Below are 20960 nucleotides of genomic sequence, written 5' to 3'. Positions count from 1 at the left end.
GCGTTGGGGTACTTAACTACTGCTGAGAGATAAGAAAAGATAAGGTATAAATATTGGGAAAAGAAGTCACAATGCAATTATTATTTGAAGAAGAAAAATAGTGCCTACAAAATCTAAGTGAACAAACTGAAAAATCATTAGAATGAATGAGAGTTAATAAAATGGTTATATATAAAATTATGTAGAATCAATATCTTTCCTATTGACCAGCATTAACTTATTAGAATATGTCACAGAAAAGAATCAATTCACAATTGTTGCAAAGTCTATAAAGAATCAAGAAATTTTAAAAAGTCAAGAAATAATCTTAGTGAGAAATGTGAAAGTCCTATATGAATAAAATCATGAAGTTTTACTCTAAGATATAAAAGAATATCCAAATAAATAAAGACATATGGGAGACCACTTATTTTAAAGATACCATTCTACTCAATTGATCTTTTTAAAAATGAAATTTGGCAGGTTGACAAAAAAGTGAGAGAATAACCAAAAATGTTCATTATATAGGAGGAAGGACTTACCCTATCAGATATCAAAATGTGCTATGAGGCTATAATTATTCAAATATAATATTATTAGTCCAGGAATAGATGAACATAAAGAAAAAGAATTAAGTGTCCAAGACCAGATTTTCTCCCTTGTCTATCTATTGGAATTTAGTATATGAAAAAGATGGCATTTCAAATTAGAGGGGAAAATAACGTCTGTAACAAATGTTTCCAGGACAACTGGCTATCCATTTAGGAAAAATAATATGCTTCAACCATTCCTCACACCATACACACAAATAAATTCCAGTTTGATCAAAATAAATAAACTCCAAACACAAAGTAGTACTAGAAACTATGGACTATTTCCAAATTTGGGGACACTTAGGTGGCTTAGTCAGTTAGGCTCAGCTCAGATGGTGATCTCAGGATCCTGAAATCAAGCCCCATGTCAGGCTCCATGCTCAGCATAGAGTCTACTTCTCTCCCTCTGCCCCTTCCTCACTCTCTCTCTAAAATAAATAAACCTTTAAAAAAAAGTATTTCCAAATTTTGAAGGGATAGGAAAGGCATTCTTAAACAAGATACAAAATTTGGAACCACATAAAGAAAAAGGCCAACAGATTTAATAATATGAAAAATTAAAATTTCTCATAAAAAAAAACCATAAAACTAACTATAAAGGTCTCCTACAAAACCATCAGTGAAAGACTAACAATACAGTAGAAAAATTAGCAAATAAATATGTGAGGTGATGAATCTGTTAATTAACTAGATGGTGGCAATCCTTTGATATGTTTATCAGATTACCATGATGTATGTTTTAAATATCTTACAATTGGGATGCCTGGGTGGCTCAGTCAGTTAAGCATCTGCCTTTGGCTCAGGTCATGATCCTGGGGTTTTGGGATCAAATTCTGCTTTGGATTCGTCGCTCAGCAGGAAGCCTGCTTCTCCTTCTGCCTGCTACTCCCCCTGCTTGTGCTCTCTCTCTCTGACAAATAAATAAACAAAATCTTTAAAAATAAATATCTTACAGTTTTCTCCATTATATTTCAATAACACTGCAGGAGGGGAAGAGAGTCACATTGAGAACTATTTAAAATGAAAAACAAGGCAATTATTAACTCTAAAAAGAACACAAAGTTTTAATAGGAAAGGAAGTATTATCATAGCACATGGTAGCTGTGGATTCTGGATGTGTTTCGAAGACAAAATTTACTGATCAGCTGAATATGGGATATAAAAGGAAGAGGAACATTAAGTATTATTCTAAGGTTTCAGTGCTGTTAGTACCCCAGGTGTCTACATCTCTGTGCATGAGGCCTTTCCCAGAACTGCAAAGGAAAGGCCAGTCTAACAATTCCTACCATAGGCTGGAAGTGCTGGGAAATTAACCCCAACTGTGGAAAGCTATGTCAACCAGTGATTCTCAGGAACTGATGTATAAATACCTCAGCTCCTTTATCCCTCAGATGGGATAATTCTGACACATGTGTTTTACACCATTTCCCACAAGATTAAGCTCCAGCCGATCAGTGGTAACTGAACAACACATCTTCATTGGCCACCTTCTCTTCCATATGTCACTTCCCCACTCTCCTCCTAGTGGCTCCTTCTTCTGTAAAGTATAAACTATTTGTACTTGAATCTTTATCTCCGAGTCCGCTTTTGGGGAAATTCAAACTAACACACATGGTTTTCTGAGCAGCTCAGAAAGACATTTATTATTATTTATCAATGAATAAATTGACATTTATTAAGATGAGCAAGACGTTGGCAGGTGCAGATTCTTGGGAAGGAGAAGACCAGTAGTACATTTTGAACACATTAGTTTTGAGGTGTCTGTTAGGTCACCAAGTAGAGAGGTTGCGTAGTCATAGAGATACACAATCTGGATTCAGGGAAGAGATTGGTCTAAAGGTATATGTTTGGGAGTCAACGGTGTTTGGATATTATTTAAAGCCAGGAGGCTACACTCACTTAAGGAGTGAGTGTAGATGGAGAAGAAAAGAGATTCTGGGATTGATAAGGTTCTGGGTACTGTAACATTTAAGGTAAAGAAATGAGGAAGATGCAGCATAGGAGGTGGAGAAGAAAGAGGTAGGAGGCCAAAGAGGTAGGAGGAAAAGAAGGGTGTGTGAAATCCCAGAAATGAAGGGAGTCAAGTGTTGTATTAGTCCCTTTTTCAAAAATATTAGTCCCTTATTTTTTTTTATTTTAGTCTCCTTCATTTAATTGGGGGGGGCTTTTATCAAATGTCTGCTGATCCTTTTTTGTCCACTCACACTGAAGAATCAGATATTAAAAGGTTCATTTGCATTCTGTTTCTATGTGTGGAGTTTTGGTGGCTTTCATAATAGCAGCTGCAACTTTAGGTCTCTGAGGCCGTTCAGTCTCTCCAGAGAAAATGTCCTCATTTTCATACCCAGGGAGCTATTAACCTAGCTACCACATAAAGAGACTGGGAAATGGGGTGAGAGTAGACAGAGAAGTGTGTGTTCTCTTTTCGATATATAGACTTCCAATGAATTTCCCTTTTTCTAGGGAGGCACAGGTTCAGTTGCTCCACAGACCAACCCTCTAGACTCCTGCTGGGGAGGGGCAGTCATCTCACAGGTGCAAGACTGTAGATGGACCTGGAGGGGTAATGGATCACAGATTCTTTCATCCAACCCTCTTGTCTTCAATCCATTCTTCTCCCTGGGTCTTTCTTCCTGGGCTTCTGGGTCCTCTCTAGTACTTGAGCTTCACTGGAGTTCTGTGGCAGGAAATGCCTTGCTTCTCATTAACACCACCTCTGCAGACACTTGGTATGCAGCTTTCTCAGCCCTGCTAATTTTTTCACTTGGCTTTCCATCTTCTTATCCTCTGATGCCTCCTCTCCCACTCTCTTTATCCTTGTGGGTTTATTCTGGTTTTATTCACTTGCTGTCATTTTTGTGGGGCTCCAAGAAGGAGAAGAGATAAACATATGTGTTCAAACTACCAGTCTCCTTCTCAGCAAGAGTATTTTGAGATCATCAAATGTATGGCAATTTTCTAGGTTCTGGGACCAGAATTTTAGGAGGCATGTGAGTTCTTCCCTGGAGAAACCACATTCCTTAGAGTTCTTGGTGCCTCTGTCTTCCAAAGGATCTCTTGTTTTCTTTTTCCCAGGGACTAGAACTGGACCAGAAGTATTTTTGCCTGATCCATGCATTTATTTTCCAACTACCTGACTGTGGAGGCATTTCCTACTTGCCAACTCAAGTTGACTCTTCCATGTTTTCAAGGCTTCTATGTTCATAATAGCCACATGAGAGGAATATGTTCACAACTGTATTAAATCCTAAAAGTCATGATAGTCATAAAAAGGATTCTCCAAGTTATGTGGCAAAAATATATAACTTTGGGCAGAGAATGTGTATGGAGTAGGTAGGGATTAATGAGCCATAAATATAATTTATATTATTGCTCACATAGTATGGGCTTAGGCTAGTCTTTCTATATCCATCACATTATGGATGTTCCACTTTATTGTTTAATGGTGGTGAAAGGAATTAGCACTTCTTTACTGCCTACTGCACACTAGTCAGTGAGTTAGGGGTCTGAACATTTACCATTTCATTGAATCATTATTTCACTGGGGGGAAATTGAATCTAAGAAAGGGGAAGTAATGTTCCTGCAGTCAAAAGGCTGATAAATGGGAGAACCAGTACTGGAATGAGGATCTCTCTGATACCAGTGCCCAAGCTTGTTTCCTCTGACTCCCACCTCACCTGGGCTATAGCAACAATCTCCTCATTGCTAGTCCTGTCTCCAGCATTTCTCTTCTCAACCCATTCTTTAGATTGTAGCAAGCTGAACTTCCTAACACATGTGTCTACCTTGATTTAACATTGGTTGGCTTCCCTTTGGTAATGTGGGTCCAAATTGTTTGGTATTTAATGGTGGCAAGAATCAATTTGTTATGTGATCTTAGGCAAAATCATCTGTCCCATACCAAGCCAAGCCAATTTGCTCATTTGTTAATTATATTCTATTAATAAACTATTAACAATTGAGTAGGGTTTTATTTTTTCTTTTTTGGTCATTTTTACTTTCAAGGGTGAAGGGCAGCTATTAGTAGCCTTCAACAGGAAGAGAAGGGCCACATGTTCTTTTCCTCAAACCTTACCACCAAGTGGTGTATTACAATGAAGGCAAGTCTTAGACTGACATCTGCCACATGCTCAAATATTTATTAACAAGCAGGCAAAACCAGTCATACAACTTGTTAGCTCAATGAAGTCTTAGCTCCTGATCTTTTTAGACACTTTGCCAAGCACTTGGCATGAAAGGTTTACTTTAGGTAAATAAGAAAATATTCTAGCAGCAGAATTTATCTGACCCGCCAGTCAGAATCAGGTAACACAATTCTCCATTAAATGGGAAGGAAAAAACTGAATAGGTCCTAACCCATAACATCTCTCCAAAGGAACCTAGTTGTTGGGCACACTAGATTCTTATATTTTGGTTAGGTAAGGGTGGGGATGCTTGTACAATATAATACTTCTACCCAAATCACATATCTTGACCTCACTCATTTCACGCATGAGAAACTGTATCTAACACCTAACCATATTTAACAGCTTTTTTTTTTTTAATTTATTTGACAGAGATCACAAGTAGGCAGAGAGGCAGGCAGAGAGGGGGTGGGGGGAAGCAGGCTCCCTGGTGAGCAGAGATCCCAGGACTCTGGGATCATGACCTGAGCCAAAGGCAGAGGCTTTAACCCACTGAGCCACCCAGGCGCCCCAACAGCTTTCTAATGCTAATTAGAGACAGAGATTATGGAAGTTCTTGTAACTGCTACTGCAATGTAGCCTATTGACTAGCATTTCTCAGATACTAACTAACCACTCCTAAAGTATATTTCTTATTAGGGTACTTCCATGTTAACAAATAGCTTTACACTTCAGTAGGTTTACACTAAAGCTAGTTAATATACTTGAATATCAAACTTTCTCGTCTGAAACACTGTAACACCTATTAACACATAATATATCAGGTTCTATATTCTATATTATTGTATTTAATATAAGTAAATATCAACATAACGCCTCCTCTAGGGCTCAGTCTATTTACATGAGGAGATAGGAGGAACTGAATTCTAAAGTTTCTTCCATGATTCTATAAATGGAATCTAATGCAGTTGTAAGGATCTGGGTTAGGATCATGAAAAGAATTTACTGATAGGTGGTAGAAGGTCATCAGCATGAAAACCTCTTTTCTAGAACACTCAAGTTTCCTTCAAAGGATTTCTTCTTCTGGGGTGCCTGGGTGGCTCAGTGGGTTAAGCACCTGACTCTTGATTTCAGTTCAGGTCATGAACTCAGGGGCGGACGATCAAGCCCCACGTCATCGATGTATGCCCAGCATGGAGCCTGCTTAAGATTCTCTCTTCCTGTCCTTCTGTCCCCCTCTTTCTCTTTCAGCCTCTTTCTCTTCCTGAAAGACCCCCCCCCGAAAAGGATTTATTTTTTTAAAACAGCAGCTCTTCTCCTTATCCCCCAACCATACCCGTCATCCTCTAACCCTTCCTTTTTAATACACTTTTAAACACTAAGGTATAACTGACATACAACGTAATATTTGTTTCAGGTGTACCATGTTATGATTCAATATTTTTATACAGTTGACCCTTGAACAACATGAGTTTAACTGTGTAGATCCATCTATATGTGCATTTTTACAGTAGAATGCTGTAAGTGGATCATCTCTTATAATTTTCTTTTTTAATCTCTTATAATTTTAATCTCTTATAATTTTCTTAATAACATATTCTTTTCTTTAGCTTTATTGTAAGAATACGGTACCTACAGACTGCACTCCACTGTGTGGAGTCTGCTTGATATTCTCTCCCTCTGCCCCTCTTCCTGCATGAGCTCTCTCTCAAATAAATAAATAAGTAAAACCTTTAAAAAAAAGAATACAACACATTATGTATACAACTTACAAAATATGTGTTAATGTACTCTTATGTTATTGGGAAGGCTTCTGGTCAACAGTTAAGTTTTGGGGGCATCAGAAGTCTATGTGGATTTTCAACTGGATGGGGAGGTCAGCACCAATCCATTTCCCCACATTGTTCAGGGGGCAGTTGAATATTTCAAACTGATTGCCACAATCTGTCACCATGCATAGTTATCGTTTTTTTCCTTGTGATGAGAACTTTTAAGATCTACTCTCAGCAGCTTTCAATTATGCAACATAGTATTATTAACTACACTCACTATGATGCACAGTATATCCCCAAGACTTATTTATTTTATAACTAGAAGTTTGAGCCTTTTAAAAAAAGATTTTATTTGGGACACCGGGGTGGCTCAGTTGGTTGGGCAGCTGCCTTCGGCTCAGGTTGTGATCCCAGCGTCCGAGGATCGAGTCCCACATCGGGCTTCTTGCTCGGCAGGGAGCCTGCTTCTCCCTCTGCCTCTGCCTGCCATTCTGTCTGCCTGTGCTTGCTCTCTCCCTCTCTCTCTCTGACAAATAAATAAAATCTTTTTAAAAAAAAGATTTTATTTATTTATTTGTGAGAGAGAGAGGGCACAAGCAGGGGAGTGGCAGGCAGAGGAAGAAGCAGGCTCCCCACCAATCAAGGAGCCTGATATGGGACTTGAACTCAGGACCCTAGGATCATGACTTGAGCCGAAGGCAAACGTGTAACTGACTGAGCCACGCAGGCATCCTAGAAAGTTTATACTTTTTGACTCCCTTCCTCCATTTCATACACTCTCCATTTCCCCACCCCTACCTTGTGAAAACACCAATCTGTTCCCTGTATCTATGAAATCTATGAATTTGTTTTTTAGATTCCATATAAAAGTGAGATCATATGGTATTTGCTCTTCTCTGACTTTTTTCACTTAGCACAATGCCCTGAAGATTGTGTTGTTGCAAATGACAACATTTCATTCTTTTATATGGCCAAATAATATTCTTCTGTGTGTGTATATGTGTGTATCACATTTTTAAAAATCCATTCATCCATCAATGGATATTTAGTCTATTTCTATGTCTTGGCTATTCTAAATAATGCTACAATGAACCTGGTGGGGGGGTGGAACGCATATATCTTTTCAAGCTAGTGCTTTCATTTTCTTCAGATAAATACACAAAAGTGGAACTGCTGGATCATATGGTAGTTTTATTTTTAATTTTTTGAGGAAGTGGCTGCATCAACAGTGTACAGTTTCCCTTTTCTCCACATCCTCACAAACACTTGTTATTTCTTGTCTTTCTGAGGATAACCACTTTAACAGGTGTGAGTGATAACTCATTGTGGTGTTTTTTTTTTTTTTTTTTTAGATTTTATTTATTTATCAGAGAGAGAGAGGGAGAGAGCAAGCACAGGCAGACAGAATGGCAGGCAGAGGCAGAGGGAGAAGCAGGCTCCCTGCTGAGCAAGGAGCCCGATGTGGGACTCGATCCCAGAACGCTGGGATCATGACCTGAGCCGAAGGCAGCTGCTTAACCAACTGAGCCACCCAGGCGTCCCACTCATCGTGGTTTTGATTTGCATTTCCCTACTGATGAATGATGTTGAGCACCTTTTCAAGTACCTGTTGGCCATGTATATGTCTTCTTTGGAAGAATGTCAATTCAGAGTCTCTGCTCATTTTATTTTTTATTTATTTATTTTTTTTTTAAGATTTTATTTATTTATTTGTCAGAGAGAGAGCACAGGCAGACAGAATGGCAGGCAGAGGCAGAGGGAGAAGCAGGCTCCCCGCCAAGCAAGGGGCCCGATGTGGGACTCGATCCCAGGATGCCGGGATCATGACCTGAGCCGAAGGCAGCTGCTTAACCAACTGAGCCACCCAGGCGTCCCATCATTTTAAAAAATTTTAATTTATTTTTAAAGTAATCTCTATGGCCAATGTGGAGCTCAAACTCACAACCCGGAGATCAGAAGTTGTATGCTTCAATGACTAAGCCATCCAGATGCGTCTCGGCTCATTTTTTAATCGGATTTTTTATTGTTTTTTTTTTTTTTATACCAAGTTGTATAGTTATTTATATATTTTGGATATTAAACCCTTATAGATATATGATTTGCAAATATTTTCCCCCATTCAGTAGGTTGCTTTTTCATTTTGTTGATGGTTTCCTTTGCTGTGCTTTTGTTTGATGTAGTCCCACTTCTTTATTTTTTCCTTTTGTTTTCTTTGGTTTTGGTGTCAGATCCAAAAAATCATTAAGAACAATGTCAAGGAGCTGACCTCCTATGTATTCTTTTAGGAGTTTTATGGTTTCTTAAATTCCAGTCTTTGATCCATTTTGAGTTCATTTTTGGGTATAATATAAGAATGTGGTCTAGTTTCATTCTTTTGCAGGTGGCTGTCCAGTTTTCCTAATACCATTTATTAGACTGTCCTTTCCCGTTGTTATATTTCTGTATTTCCTTAAAGCTTAGCCCCAGAAGCTGTATATACAATGTTACCTTCCCTACAGTTTGTTCATCACTGCAAGTAACAAGGAAGGCCCAGATTTGAGACTGAGAATTAGATGGGAGACACAAATCACCTTGAGGAAGGGAGAGGACAAAAAAGCTGTGATTATTCTAGCAATCCATCACAATGCTCAGTAAAGGTTTGTGAAGTGAGTCAATGACTGTCTAAAGTTCCACCTTCATATTCAAGTTCTGCTGTGATCATGCTTCCCAGAGTGCAGATTTCCTATCTTTCCCGTAACACTCATCACATTCTGCTCTGTGTTTTTTATCCTCAAAGGAAGTTACCTTGTCTCGTTCTCTCCCTATATTCCGAGTATCTAACAGACATTCAGTCTCCAAAAAGACATTCTATAGATCCTCGAGTTGAATTTAATTCAATAATCTTGACATCCTATCCCCTACCATCCATTCTGTCATCATGAAGTCACTGATTGCACAATTCCCTGAAAATCTTACCATCATTCCTATCTCAGTGCCCTTACCCATTGTATCTTCCCTGCCTAAAATACTCTCCCTCGGGGACCCCCGGCTGGCTCAGTTGGTAGAGCATGAAATTCTTCATCTTAGTGTAGAAGTTTGAGCTCCATGTTAGGTAGAGAGATTATTATTATTATTATTATTTTAGGTAGAGAGATTATTTAAAAATAAAATCTTAAAAAAAAATTCTTCCTCCATGCTTATTGCATTTAGCAACCGTGGCCCTATCCTCTAAATTCCAGTAAAGGAGAGGGGCATTATAACAACTGTGATAAATCCCCTGGTTGAATATCACTAATAAAACCATTGTTTGGGGGGCGCCTGGGTGGCTCAGTGGGTTAAGCTGCTGCCTTTGGCTCAGTTCATGATCCCAGGGTCCTGGGATCGAGTCCTGCATCAGGATCTCTGCTCAGCAGGGAGCCTGCTTCTCCCTCTCTCTGCCTGCCTCCCTGCCTACTTGTGATCTCTCTCTCTGTCAAATAAATAAATAAAATCTTTAAAAAAAAAAAAAAACATTGTTTGGGCTTATAGTGGGAACCATGTTGTTTTGTCTGTCCAGTACCACCTCCTGTCTTAGGAGGTGTTCCTCCCCCACCTATACTGTGCTTGAAGGAGTTATTATATTAGTATAAGATTCTGCCCTTCTAGGTACAGTCAAATTATCTGACATGTCTGAAGTAGGCATTAGACTACCCAAAAGCAGGTGCTAAAATTTAATAGAAAACACAAGTGGAGCAGATCCCCTTTGTCCTTCTGTGGTGGAATCCTCTCCCCTAGACATACTTAAAGATGTAGAGTCTCCCTAGACTCGAGGAACATGTGATTGAGGTATAAGCAACCAAGTGCTGAGGATGCTGATGTCTGATTAAACACTCCTTGCAACACCAAGCAATTAAGTGTCTATAAGGTTTTGGAGGAGGGTTGGGTCACGAAAATCCTTGGGTTTTCACAAAAACTGAAGCCAAAAGCCTGAGGAAAAAAAGACAAACAGGGCAGAGGAATTTTTCTTACACTTTTCCTTTTCCCTGCCCCTGGGTAGGAAGCCAGAAAGGAAAAGAAAATTAAGGAGAAATTATACGAACAGGATACAAAGAGCTGCTGAGTTGAGGTTCTGGGTATTGCATGGAGAGGAGTTTGGAGATGGAATGGACAGAGGAGTCTGTGCCTGAGCAGTGCCTCTTCAGTCACCAGGAAAGCTAAGAGAGAGAGCTGCAATGTGGACAAGGTGTGGACAGGGGTAGCTTGGAAGGGGAAACCTTTTGTTCTACAATTTTATTTATTTATTTAAAGGATTTTATTCATTTATTTGACAGAGATCGCAAGTAGGCAGAGAGGCAGGCAGAGAGAGAGAGAGAGAGAGAGAGAGAAGCAGGCTCCTGCTGAGCAGAGAGCCCAATGTGGGGCTTGATCCCATGACCCTGGGATCATGACCTGAGCCGACAGCAGAGGCTTTAACCCACTGAGCCACCCAGGCGCCCCTACAATTTTTTTTTTAAGATTTTATTTATTTACTTGATAGAGAGAGACACAGCGAGAGAGGGAACACAAGCAGGGGGAGTGAGAGAGGGAGAAGCAGGCTTCCTGCTGAGCAGGGAGCCTAATGCGGGGCCAGATCCCAGGTGTGACCTGAGCTGAAGGCAGATGCTTAACTGACTGATCTACCCAGGCGCTCCTTTTGTTCTGCATATTAACCAAGCTTTTGGGCCAAGCTTAAGTGAGCCTGTACTTAGAATTAATTATGTATATTTTCAATTTTGGTACATGGCACCAGAATTGGTCACCCACCAATCTGAAAACCTGAGAGTCACAAAAGTCACACTGATTCTACTGTCCCTCGCCCCTCAAGGTTAATCATCCAACAAGCCCTCCTCCTATTTGCCTCTTTGTTCCCAATCCATCTCCTTCTCTCCATTGCTTCTATCATTGACCTAGTTCAGTTCCCTCTAATCTCCCACCTAGACAACTGGTCTTCCTGCCTCCAGTCTAATCCCCTTCCAATCCAGCCTTCATACCCTGCCAGAATAATCTTTCTCAAACATATTATCAAACCACATTGCTCTCCTTCTTTACAACCCCCATGCCCACCCCTAGATGCCCAGTTCATTTTGTCTAAAAACTAGACTAAGCATAGCAAGCCAGACTTTTTTTGTTCCCTGTTTAACTTTCAACCTTCGTTCTGGCCATTCCCCTTTCCCTGCCCAAATGTATACCCTGGGCTCTAGTCATACTGACCTACTTTTAGCTCCCCAAGCACAACATGCTTTATCAAGCCCCTACAGATACCTAAATGCCTTCTCCTCCCTGTGCCAGCCGAGACAGCTCCAATCTTTCTTTGAAACTCAGTTCAGGAGTCATCTACCCCTGGCTTACCCCAGGCAAAGTCACTTGCCTTTCTCAGTCCCCCGCAGCTATCTGTACACACTTCTACTATCACATGTGCATATTTGTTTGCCTGTCTCCAACCAACAATGGGAAGTTCTCTGAGAACAAAACTGTATTGTATTTATCTTTAGAGTCTCCGTGTTTAGAATAGGTTTAACATAGATGCTCTGTTAAACGAGTGAAGGAATATGGGATAGATACTTAAGATTGCCAAATGTTGCAGTAAAGGGGCGCCTAGGTAGCTTAGTAGTTGTGTGTCTGCCTTTGGCTCAGGTCATGATCCCAGAGTCCTGGGATCAAGCCCCACATTGGGCTCCCTGCTTGTCAGGAGGCCTCCTTCTCCCTTTCCCACTCCCTCTGCTTGTGTTCCCTCTTTCACTGTGTCTCTTCCTGTCAAATAAATAAAATCTTAAAAAAAAAAAAAAAGAAAAGAAAGTTGCAGTAAAGGAGCTTCTGAATACAAAATAGCAGATGGCCTGTGCACTGTCATGCCTTGGGAAGAGGCCCTGAGAGTTTTCGGTTTTGTTTTTTAGGCCATGGTATTTTCACCATTCATTCAACAATTATGTAGTAAGCAGTCCTTATGTGTCAGGTCCTGTGACATTTTTAAAGGTCAACGATTACTTATATGAAGCCAGAAAAAATAACCTTGGACTTACAGTGAGGCACTTGCCAAGAGAAGCTTAAACTATATGGAATTACTGCATGAAATGATTTTTAAAAAGATTTTATTTATTTATTTGACAGACAGAGATCACAAGTAGGCAGAGAGGCAGACAGAGAAAGAGGAGGAAGCAGGCTCCCCACTGAGTAGAGAGCCTCATACGGGGCTCAATCCCAGGACCCGGGGATCATGACCTGAGCCGAAGGCAGAGGCTTTTAACCCACTGAGCCACCCAGGCGCCCCTGAAATGATTTTTTTTTTAAAGATTTTATTTATTTATTTGATGGAGAGAAATTACAAGTAGACGGAGAGGCAGGCAGAGAGAGAGAGGGAAGCAACCTCCCTGCCGAGCAGAGAGCCCAATGTGGGACTTGATCCCAGGACCCTGAGATCATGACCTGAGCCGAAGGCAGCGGCTTAACCCACTGAGCCACCCAGGCGCCCCTGAAATGATTTTCGAAGGCAGATTTTGGGAGATGCAATTATTTCACTGCACCAAGGGAAAATTTAAACAATTCTGAATTAAAAAAAAAAATTTTTTTTTAAGAATGGAGTGGGTACAGGGAATAGATGGAATGATATGACCAAGGTCTGCCACTTGGTGGCAGTGCTTCTCCAGGGATAAAGGCTCAATGGCCAAGGACTTGAGAAATGCAAGCCATTCCTCACACTTACCACCAGAATAGTAGTGCTAAAACTTAAACATGGGAGACTTTCTCAATTTGCAGAAAAGGTGAAATAAAATATGGAATTTAATCCCAGCTTTCTCCCTCCAAACTTCCATAAGCCTTTGGAATCTGCTCTTGTCTTCCGGTGAGCAAATGTATATATAACTTTGGAATGGGCTGACAATGTTAAATCCTGCAGATTATTTTTTCATAGACATGTAATAAGGATTCCTTTTTTTTTTTTAAAGATTTATTTATTTATTTGACAGGCAGAGATCACAAGTAGGCAGAGAGGCAGAAAGAGAGAGGAGGAAGCAGGTTCCCCACAGAGCAGAGAGCCCGATGTGGGGATTGATTCCAGGACCCTGGGATCATGACCTGAGCCGAAGGCAGAGGCTTTAACCCACTCAGGCACCCCTAAGGATTCCTTTTTAATATTGATTTTGTGTGACATAAGGATAGATCCTAGAAGTAAAACAATTCCTAACTTCTATGACCAGATTAGGTGTGCTCAGTACTGAAAATATTTCCTGTAGAGTACCATCCGTCCAGGTGATCTGCCAATGAAACCCACTGGAGACTCCATATGATTTGATTGGATTGGATCCAGTGTTTTCTACTTATAAATAATGAAAACAAGACTCTGAGAAGCTAAATGACTCACCTAAGTTTACAAAGCCCTTTACTGGACAGATTCAGGCTAATCTCTGCAAAATGAACGCTGCAGAGATTTCCCTCATCATCATCAACTTCCTAACTTCCTTGTTGGATGATTAAACTTGAGAGTCAAGAGACAGAAAGGAGTCAGGTGACTCCCAGATTTCTAAATTGGTGAGTGATGGATTATGGTGCCAACCACCAAGATTGAGAATATAGATTACTAATTCCAAATACAGACTTGTTTTAGATTAGCACAAGTAAATGTATAGAGTAAAAGGTTTCCCTTTCCTAACTCACCCATTCCACTCATTTTCCAAATCAAGGCTCTCTTTCTTTGTTTTTCTGGTGACTGAATAGATGTTCTTCAGAGAGGAAAATGCTAATTACTTCTGAAAATGCTAATATCAGGAGTATTATCTCATTTATTCATTTCCAAAAGGAGTTCATGAATAGTATAGTTTCAAGTGAAGGAATTAGTTCAACAAATATTGATTTCCCTACCATGAGCCAGGTATGTTTTAAGTCCTTGGTTCTCAAAGTGTGGTCTCCATACCAGCAGCATTAGCATCATCTGGGAACTTGTTGGAAATGAAAATCCTCGGGACTTGGAGTGCCTGGGTGGCTTAGCCTGGTAAGTGTCTACCTTGGGCTCGTGTCATGATCCCGGGGTCCTGGGATTCATGATTCCAGGGTCCTGGGATCCAGCCCTGTCTTGGCCTCCCTGCTCAGCAGGGAGCCTGCTTCTCCCTCTGCCCCTTCCTCTTCCCTGTGCTCGCTTGCTCTTTCTTAAATAAATAAAATTTCTAAAATCTTAAAAAAAAAAAAAGGAAAATTCTTGGGGCTCACATCGAACACACTGTCTCAGAAACTGCAGGAGTGGGGTTCAACAACCTTCTTTACCAGCTCTTCAGGACATTCCAATGGCTGTTCAAGTTGTAGAACTAGTTAGTGAGAATATGGTGTTAAAGGAAACAAAGTGCTTGTCCTCTTGGAGCAGCAATATACAAATAGATAAAAGTAAAATTTCAAGCAGATGTGTTGTTGGGGAAAATAGAACAGGGGATGGAAGGAGAATGGAGAAGGGGCTCAGGCAAGGTCTCTCGGAGGAGTATGAGCTCTGGAGTCAGACTGAGCAGGGTATGAATATTGGCTCCACCAGTTACTAGAATTTAAAGGTTTAGTCTCCTGTAAAAATGGAGATAATATATTAATTACCTTACAAATTTACTCTGAAGGCTAAAAATGATGTTTGCAAAATTCTTGCAAGTGTTTTGTCACAGAGTAAGCCCCTGATAAATGTTGGCTCTCCAAATGTGAAGGAGAAGTACTATAGCTGTGTATTTGGAAATCATCAAGTAGAAATAGTGAAGTGGGTAGAAATGCGGCTATATGGATGGGAGAGAAGAGGATGGATAATGGGATCCGGGGGAGGGGGCAAAAGTGGGTTGAGAAGTGGTGAGGAGGTAAAGAAAGAAAGACGAGGAAAGAGAATTTTTATCTGAACCCAGCTAAAGCTAGAAACTTGGAAGAGGAGGCCAGTGGATATAGTAACTAACTATCCTGGTTTCCCTGGGACTGAGAATCTCAGGAGGTGAGATTTTCAGTGCTAAAACTGGGAAAGTCCTGGGAAAACTAGAAGGAGCCGGTTACCTACCAGTGGATAGGATCATGAGAGTGAAGTGGAGACGGTAACTACAGTGGCCTTTCTTTCTTGGTGCTCTCTGATCTCCTCCTTAACAGTAACATTGTAAAGTATCTTCCAGGAGTTTGACTCAACCAGAAGCCTGAGGTCAAGGGAACTTGGGTAACACAGTGGGGAGAAGTCAACCTTGCCTGGACAGAGCAGGATAAGGAATGACAGAGAATGGACCCGCGGTGGGGGGGGGGGGTGACCAGCATAATGACAAGGGATTAGAATTGTCTGGGCTTAGTCTGACTCCAGATCTTTTATTCTTTTTTCTTGCTTTGTCTAAAGAGTCGAGGAATGGATAGGTAGGTGTTTTCCGCGTCCTCAAGTTAACTTTATTATTATTATTTTTTAAGACTTATTTATTTGAGAGAAAGAGAGAGAGCACAAGCAAGGGGGAGGGAAAGAGGGAGAAGTCAACTCTCCGCCAAGCAGGGAGCCCCATGCAGGGCTCCAGAGGATCCTGGGATCATGACCTGAGCCAGGGCAGATGCTTACCCCTCTGAGCCACCTAGGCACCCTCAAATTAACTTTAAATAAAATTGTAAAGTCTATCCAAGGATATTCTTTGGTATCTGAGCAGCCCACAAAACTCTTCTTTGTCGATGTCGGGTAGCGTGAATGCAAGGTACGAGAAGGAGCAGGTAGGATCTAGCTGCTCTAGGGATGGAGGGAGGTCTTGGAGAAAATCCCCACAGGTACCTTCGGTTGCCCTGGGATCTTCTCTTAGTTCACTTCCCGCGTGGAAGGCTTACTCCTCAAAATGCGCTGCGGCAAGGGCCAAAGGTCAAAGGCCACCACTCGCCTGGTACTGCCTTACGAGGTCAGAGGGCCCCTTCGGCCCGCAGACGCGATACCCCCAGCCTCCTTTAGGTTCAATTGACTGGAGGAGCCGGGACCCGCCAACCCAACCCAGGTTATACGGGCTGGACTGGCCGAAGGCGCTTTGTGATTGGTAGGACAGTGTGGAGGGCGTGGCCTCATGTAGAAAGACTCCTCGGGATTGGTGCGAATCGCTAGGGCGGGGCCTCCACTCCGGCTGGGCGCGAAAGCTCGAACAGTGTCGCCTGACTGGAGACGGCGGGAGCAGCTGCACCCCGGCTAAGAAACTGGAGACCTGCTCCGTTACAGCGAAGCGCCGGGGAAGCCGGAGTCATGACCGGCGAAGTAGTTTCTGAGGTGAGTTCGTGCACAGATCCCCGTCCACGGCTCCAGAGGCCTGGCACCGAGGAGCGGTGTCGGGTAGGGGTCGAGCCGGGCGGAGCGGGTCGCGGACGCTGGAAGGACTACAGCTCCCGGCGTGCTGTGTGTAGGCGCGGCGCGCCGTCGGGCCTGGCGGGATACCTCCGCAGCCGGGTGGGCTAGCGACCCTGCCGTCCAGTTTCGCGCTGGGCTTCCCGCCCCTCGGTGAGCTCGGCGGCGTCGCTTGTGGCCCCTTCGGCGCGCTCTGGCGGCCGCCAGCGGTTCCTGAGCTGGCCCCGCCCGTCCGGCCTCCCCTTTGGCGCGTTTCCTGCCGCCGGGGCTCTTCCTTGTTCAGCTCCCCAAAACAGAGGCAGGCCGAGGCTGACCTGGGCCACTGGGTTGCGGGGCTGGGTTCCCCGGAAGTGGACGGCGGGAGTCTCTGGGAACTCGGAATTGAGTTTGCAAGAGGGCTTTGAGGTCATCGTACGGGACCCGGAGAGAAGCTGCAGTCTCGGGGCTTCCCGGCTGGTGGCTGGTTGATCGCTGGGGGGACTGAGCATGGAAGCATCTGTTTTCAGACCCGTGTTCTTTCCTGGGGCGGGACTAGGGTGAGACACTAGCCTTGGGGGCAGAATTTCAGAGGGCTCCCCCAAACTCCGTAATTGAGATAGTATTTTAATGCAGTATTTTTAAAAAATAAAGTAAAACCCTGCAGTTGCACTTCTCCACCTCACCTTCCTCTAATCCTGGCCTTGTTTCCAATAAAACTTTATTTATAGAAGTAGTTGGCCGACCTCATGAACCATAGTTTATCAATTTGGTCTTTTTTAAATACTGCACTAAGATACTATCTTGATTACTGAGGTTTTTGAGACTTGACTCTGTCTTCACCCTGTTCCTGGCCCTGATTGTTGCTGATACTGGTACAGATTGCCTAGAATAAAGTGATTCAGAGCAACACCGTGTACTGAGTTATGTGGTTACCTAAACTCAGTTTCAGCATCCACAAAAAAAATCTTACTGCTTTGGATTGTTGAGAGAAACAGCAGCACATGCATGATGATCCTCAGTGATTTCTCAGTACCTGTTACCTTTGGTTATTATTTAAATAATGGTACCAAACATTTAAATCAATTTAATAATTGTTTGAGAAACCAATAAGATGGGTAGTGCCCTACTACTTTACAGATGTTAATATTTACCCTCCTATTATGTCGATTCAGAGCCCTAAGAACACCAAGGATGTAGGAGATCTGGCCTCTAGGATCAGCCTGGTCACTAACTGGTCAAGTCACCTAACACAGCAGTCCTACTTATATTTTTTACTTGTGACTTTTTTGAAACATTTTTTTTCTCTTTATTTTAAGATTTTATTTATTTATTTGACAAAGAGAGAACACAAGTAGGCAGAGGTAGGCAGAGAAAGAGGCGGAAGCAGGCTCCCTGCTCAGGACCCCGAGATCATGACCTGAGCGGAAGGCAGAGGCTTAACCCACTGATCCACTCAGGTGCCCCTTACTTGTGACTTTTAAAATGGTTTTATTTGGAAAATTTCAAACATAAACAAACACAGAAAGGCTGGTATAAGGAACCTATCACCTAACTTCAACAGTTATCAGATCTTATCAATCTTATTTCATTTATAGTCCCACCCACTTTCCCCCCTCACTGGATTATTTGGAGGCAAATCCCAGACATCATTTCATTTACAAATATTTCATAATGCATCTCTAAGAGAAGAGCTTTCCAAAACAGATAACCAGAAATATTATTACCACACCTAAAAAATTTAGAATTGTTGCTTAATACTAAATATCTAGTGTTCATATTTCATTGACTCATATGTATACTTCCAGTTTATTGGAAACAGGATCCAAAGTCTGCATATTACAATTGTTGATGTGTGTGTGTGTGTGTGTGTGTGTGTGTATCTTGACTCTACATAGGTCCCTCTCCCTTCTCTTTTTTTCTTGCTGTTTACTGTTAAGGAAGCACAAGAGTTTTTCACATCTGGATTGCATCTCTGTGGTGTTATTTAACATGTCGTTTGAATACACTGAGCAGTAGTTCAGACAGAATATGTGTAAATACTTGATTCTTTTTATTTACGCACCATTACTTTTTATTTACGCAAATAAAGCCATTGTTTCTATAGCATTCTTCAAAGGTGAACAATGAATTTTTGGTTTTTTGTCCAGCGATTTTTTTTTTTAAGATTTTATTTTTAAGTAATCTCTACATCCATCTTGGGATTCAAACCCACAACCTGGGATCAAGAGTTATATGCTCAGGGGCACCTGGGTGGCTCAGTGGGTTAAAGCCTCTGCCTTTGGCTCAGGTCATGATCCCAGGGTCCTGGAATCGAGCCCCACATTGGGCTCTCTGCTCTGCAGGGAGCCTGCTTCCTCCTCTCTCTCTGCCTGACTCTCTGCCTACTTGTGATCTCTATCTGTCAAATAAATAAATAAAAATCTTTAAAAAAAAAAAAAAAGAGTGATATGCTGCACTGAACCAAGCCAGCCAGGTGCCCCTTGTCCAGTAATTCTTTTTTTTTTTTTTTTTTTAAGATTTTATTTATTTATTTGACAGAGAGAGATCACAAGTAGATGGAGAGGCAGGCAGAGAGAGAGAGAGGGGGAAGCAGGCTTCCCGCTGAGCAGAGAGCCCGATGTGGGACTCAATCCCAGGACCCTGAGATCATGACCCGAGCCAAAGGCAGTGGCTTAACCCACTGAGCCACCCAGGCGCCCCGTTGTCCAGTAATTCTTAATGTCACCCTTCGTTGAACCACTGTATTGGTGCTTTCCTTACTTCAGCCTTACAATCCTATGATGATTTATGTATCATTATGTACTTAGAGGTTTTTGTCCCCAACTGACTAATGCAAAGTATGTTCTCATTTTCTAGGTTCACCTAGAAATCAGTGATTCAAAGCTCATTTCACAGGAAGAAGCCAATAGTCCTTCAGACAGTGGACAAGGCAGCTGCGAAACCATTGTATCCTTGAGTGACGGAGGTTTGTAATAGTGATTTTGTTTTTAGGAATAGAGTGTGGGCCTGGATTGTAAGTGGGTTGGAATTAATTTCATTATTCTTTTGGTTTGTTAAATTATTAATGCCTAACCTTGTTATCTTATTTAGTATAAAAACAAAATAGTAGTGCTTTGTACCCTTTTGACATTAAGCATTTCTGTAATGGTATTGAATGTATAAAATGTTTAGAAGCTACCACATTGCCTTGTTGAATGCATTCGTCCTTTAATAAAAGGATTTTTAACACCTGCCAGAAGAATTAGAACAACTTTACACTTTGTAAATATATATAATTATTTTTCTTAGTAAGAGACATTTTTCCAGGGAAAATGTTTTTCAAAACCTATTTTTAGATTTACTTTGCTACAGTCAGTTCTTAGTGGTAGTTACATAATTTCACAAGGTGACATAGCACATGGATAATTGGATGTTTTTGAGAAGCAATGGGACTAGGAGGCGGGCCAAATGACAGTAGACCTCTAAAAAAAATTATGTTTTCTCCAGATTCAGATGAAGAGATATTCGTGAGTAAGAAATTGAAAAGCAGGAAGGTGCTACAAGACAGTGATTCTGAGAGAGAGAACACAAATGCCTCTCCAGAGAAAACTCCCTATGACAGTGTTGAGGAAAATAAAGAGAATTTATATGCCGGAAAAAGTGGAAAAGTCAGAAGGATTCATAAAACTCTGGAAGACAGTGCTGAAAATGACATCGAGGAGTCTTTGTATCAGGAAAACCTTGAAACCCAGGTGATGCTTTGCTTAGAGCAGAGTCTCCAATCTGAAAACTCTGTGGACTCCCCAGTTGACAGAAAGATTTCCAAAAAACTCAAACATGATAAAGAAGGAACTGAAGGAAAAGCAAAAGTAAAATCAAGGAGAAGACTTGAGAAAGAGGAAAAAAAGATGGAAAAAATCAGGCGGCTAAAAAAAAAGGAAACAAAAAATGAGGTATATTCAAAAGAATACATTTGTTCTTTCTAAGACAGATGAAGTTAACATCTTAGAAAGAGTTGCTTTCAGTTCTTGGGTTTCTGCACTCAGAATATAGCTTTGAGTTGATTGTTTTGCATTGTGAGTAATGAGAAAAGTAATTTAAACTTGTTGGTCTCATTCTCCATTTTGGATAAATGGACACTTCCAAATTAATAGATTTCTGATTTTCTTTGTGAGCACATGGATTAATTGCTGCCTCTGTTCTAATGAAAATTAACTTTCAGAGAAGAGTTTTTTAGGTATC

General features: G+C 41.4%; 1 protein-coding gene across 1 annotated transcript in view; it reads left to right on the top strand.

Annotated features, from left to right (window-relative positions):
- Positions 1–16528: 16528 nt before the first annotated feature.
- The window catches only part of CLSPN (claspin), a 29874-nt gene continuing 25442 nt past the window's right edge, over positions 16529–20960 (top strand). Inside the window, exons 1-3 of the mRNA XM_004740807.3 lie at positions 16529–16685; positions 19596–19704; positions 20226–20671. Coding sequence (XP_004740864.1) covers positions 16662–16685; positions 19596–19704; positions 20226–20671 — 579 coding nt within the window. The 5' untranslated portion in view covers positions 16529–16661. The remainder of the gene's footprint in view (positions 16686–19595; positions 19705–20225; positions 20672–20960) is intronic.

Source organism: Mustela putorius, unplaced genomic scaffold (genome assembly GCF_011764305.1).
Source record: "Mustela putorius furo isolate JIRA1106 unplaced genomic scaffold, ASM1176430v1.1 tig00003853_pilon_pilon_pilon, whole genome shotgun sequence".
Classification (NCBI taxonomy): domain Eukaryota; kingdom Metazoa; phylum Chordata; class Mammalia; order Carnivora; family Mustelidae; genus Mustela; species Mustela putorius.
Note: the sequence above shows the minus strand (reverse complement) of the source record. Positions and strands in the feature narration are given on the sequence as shown.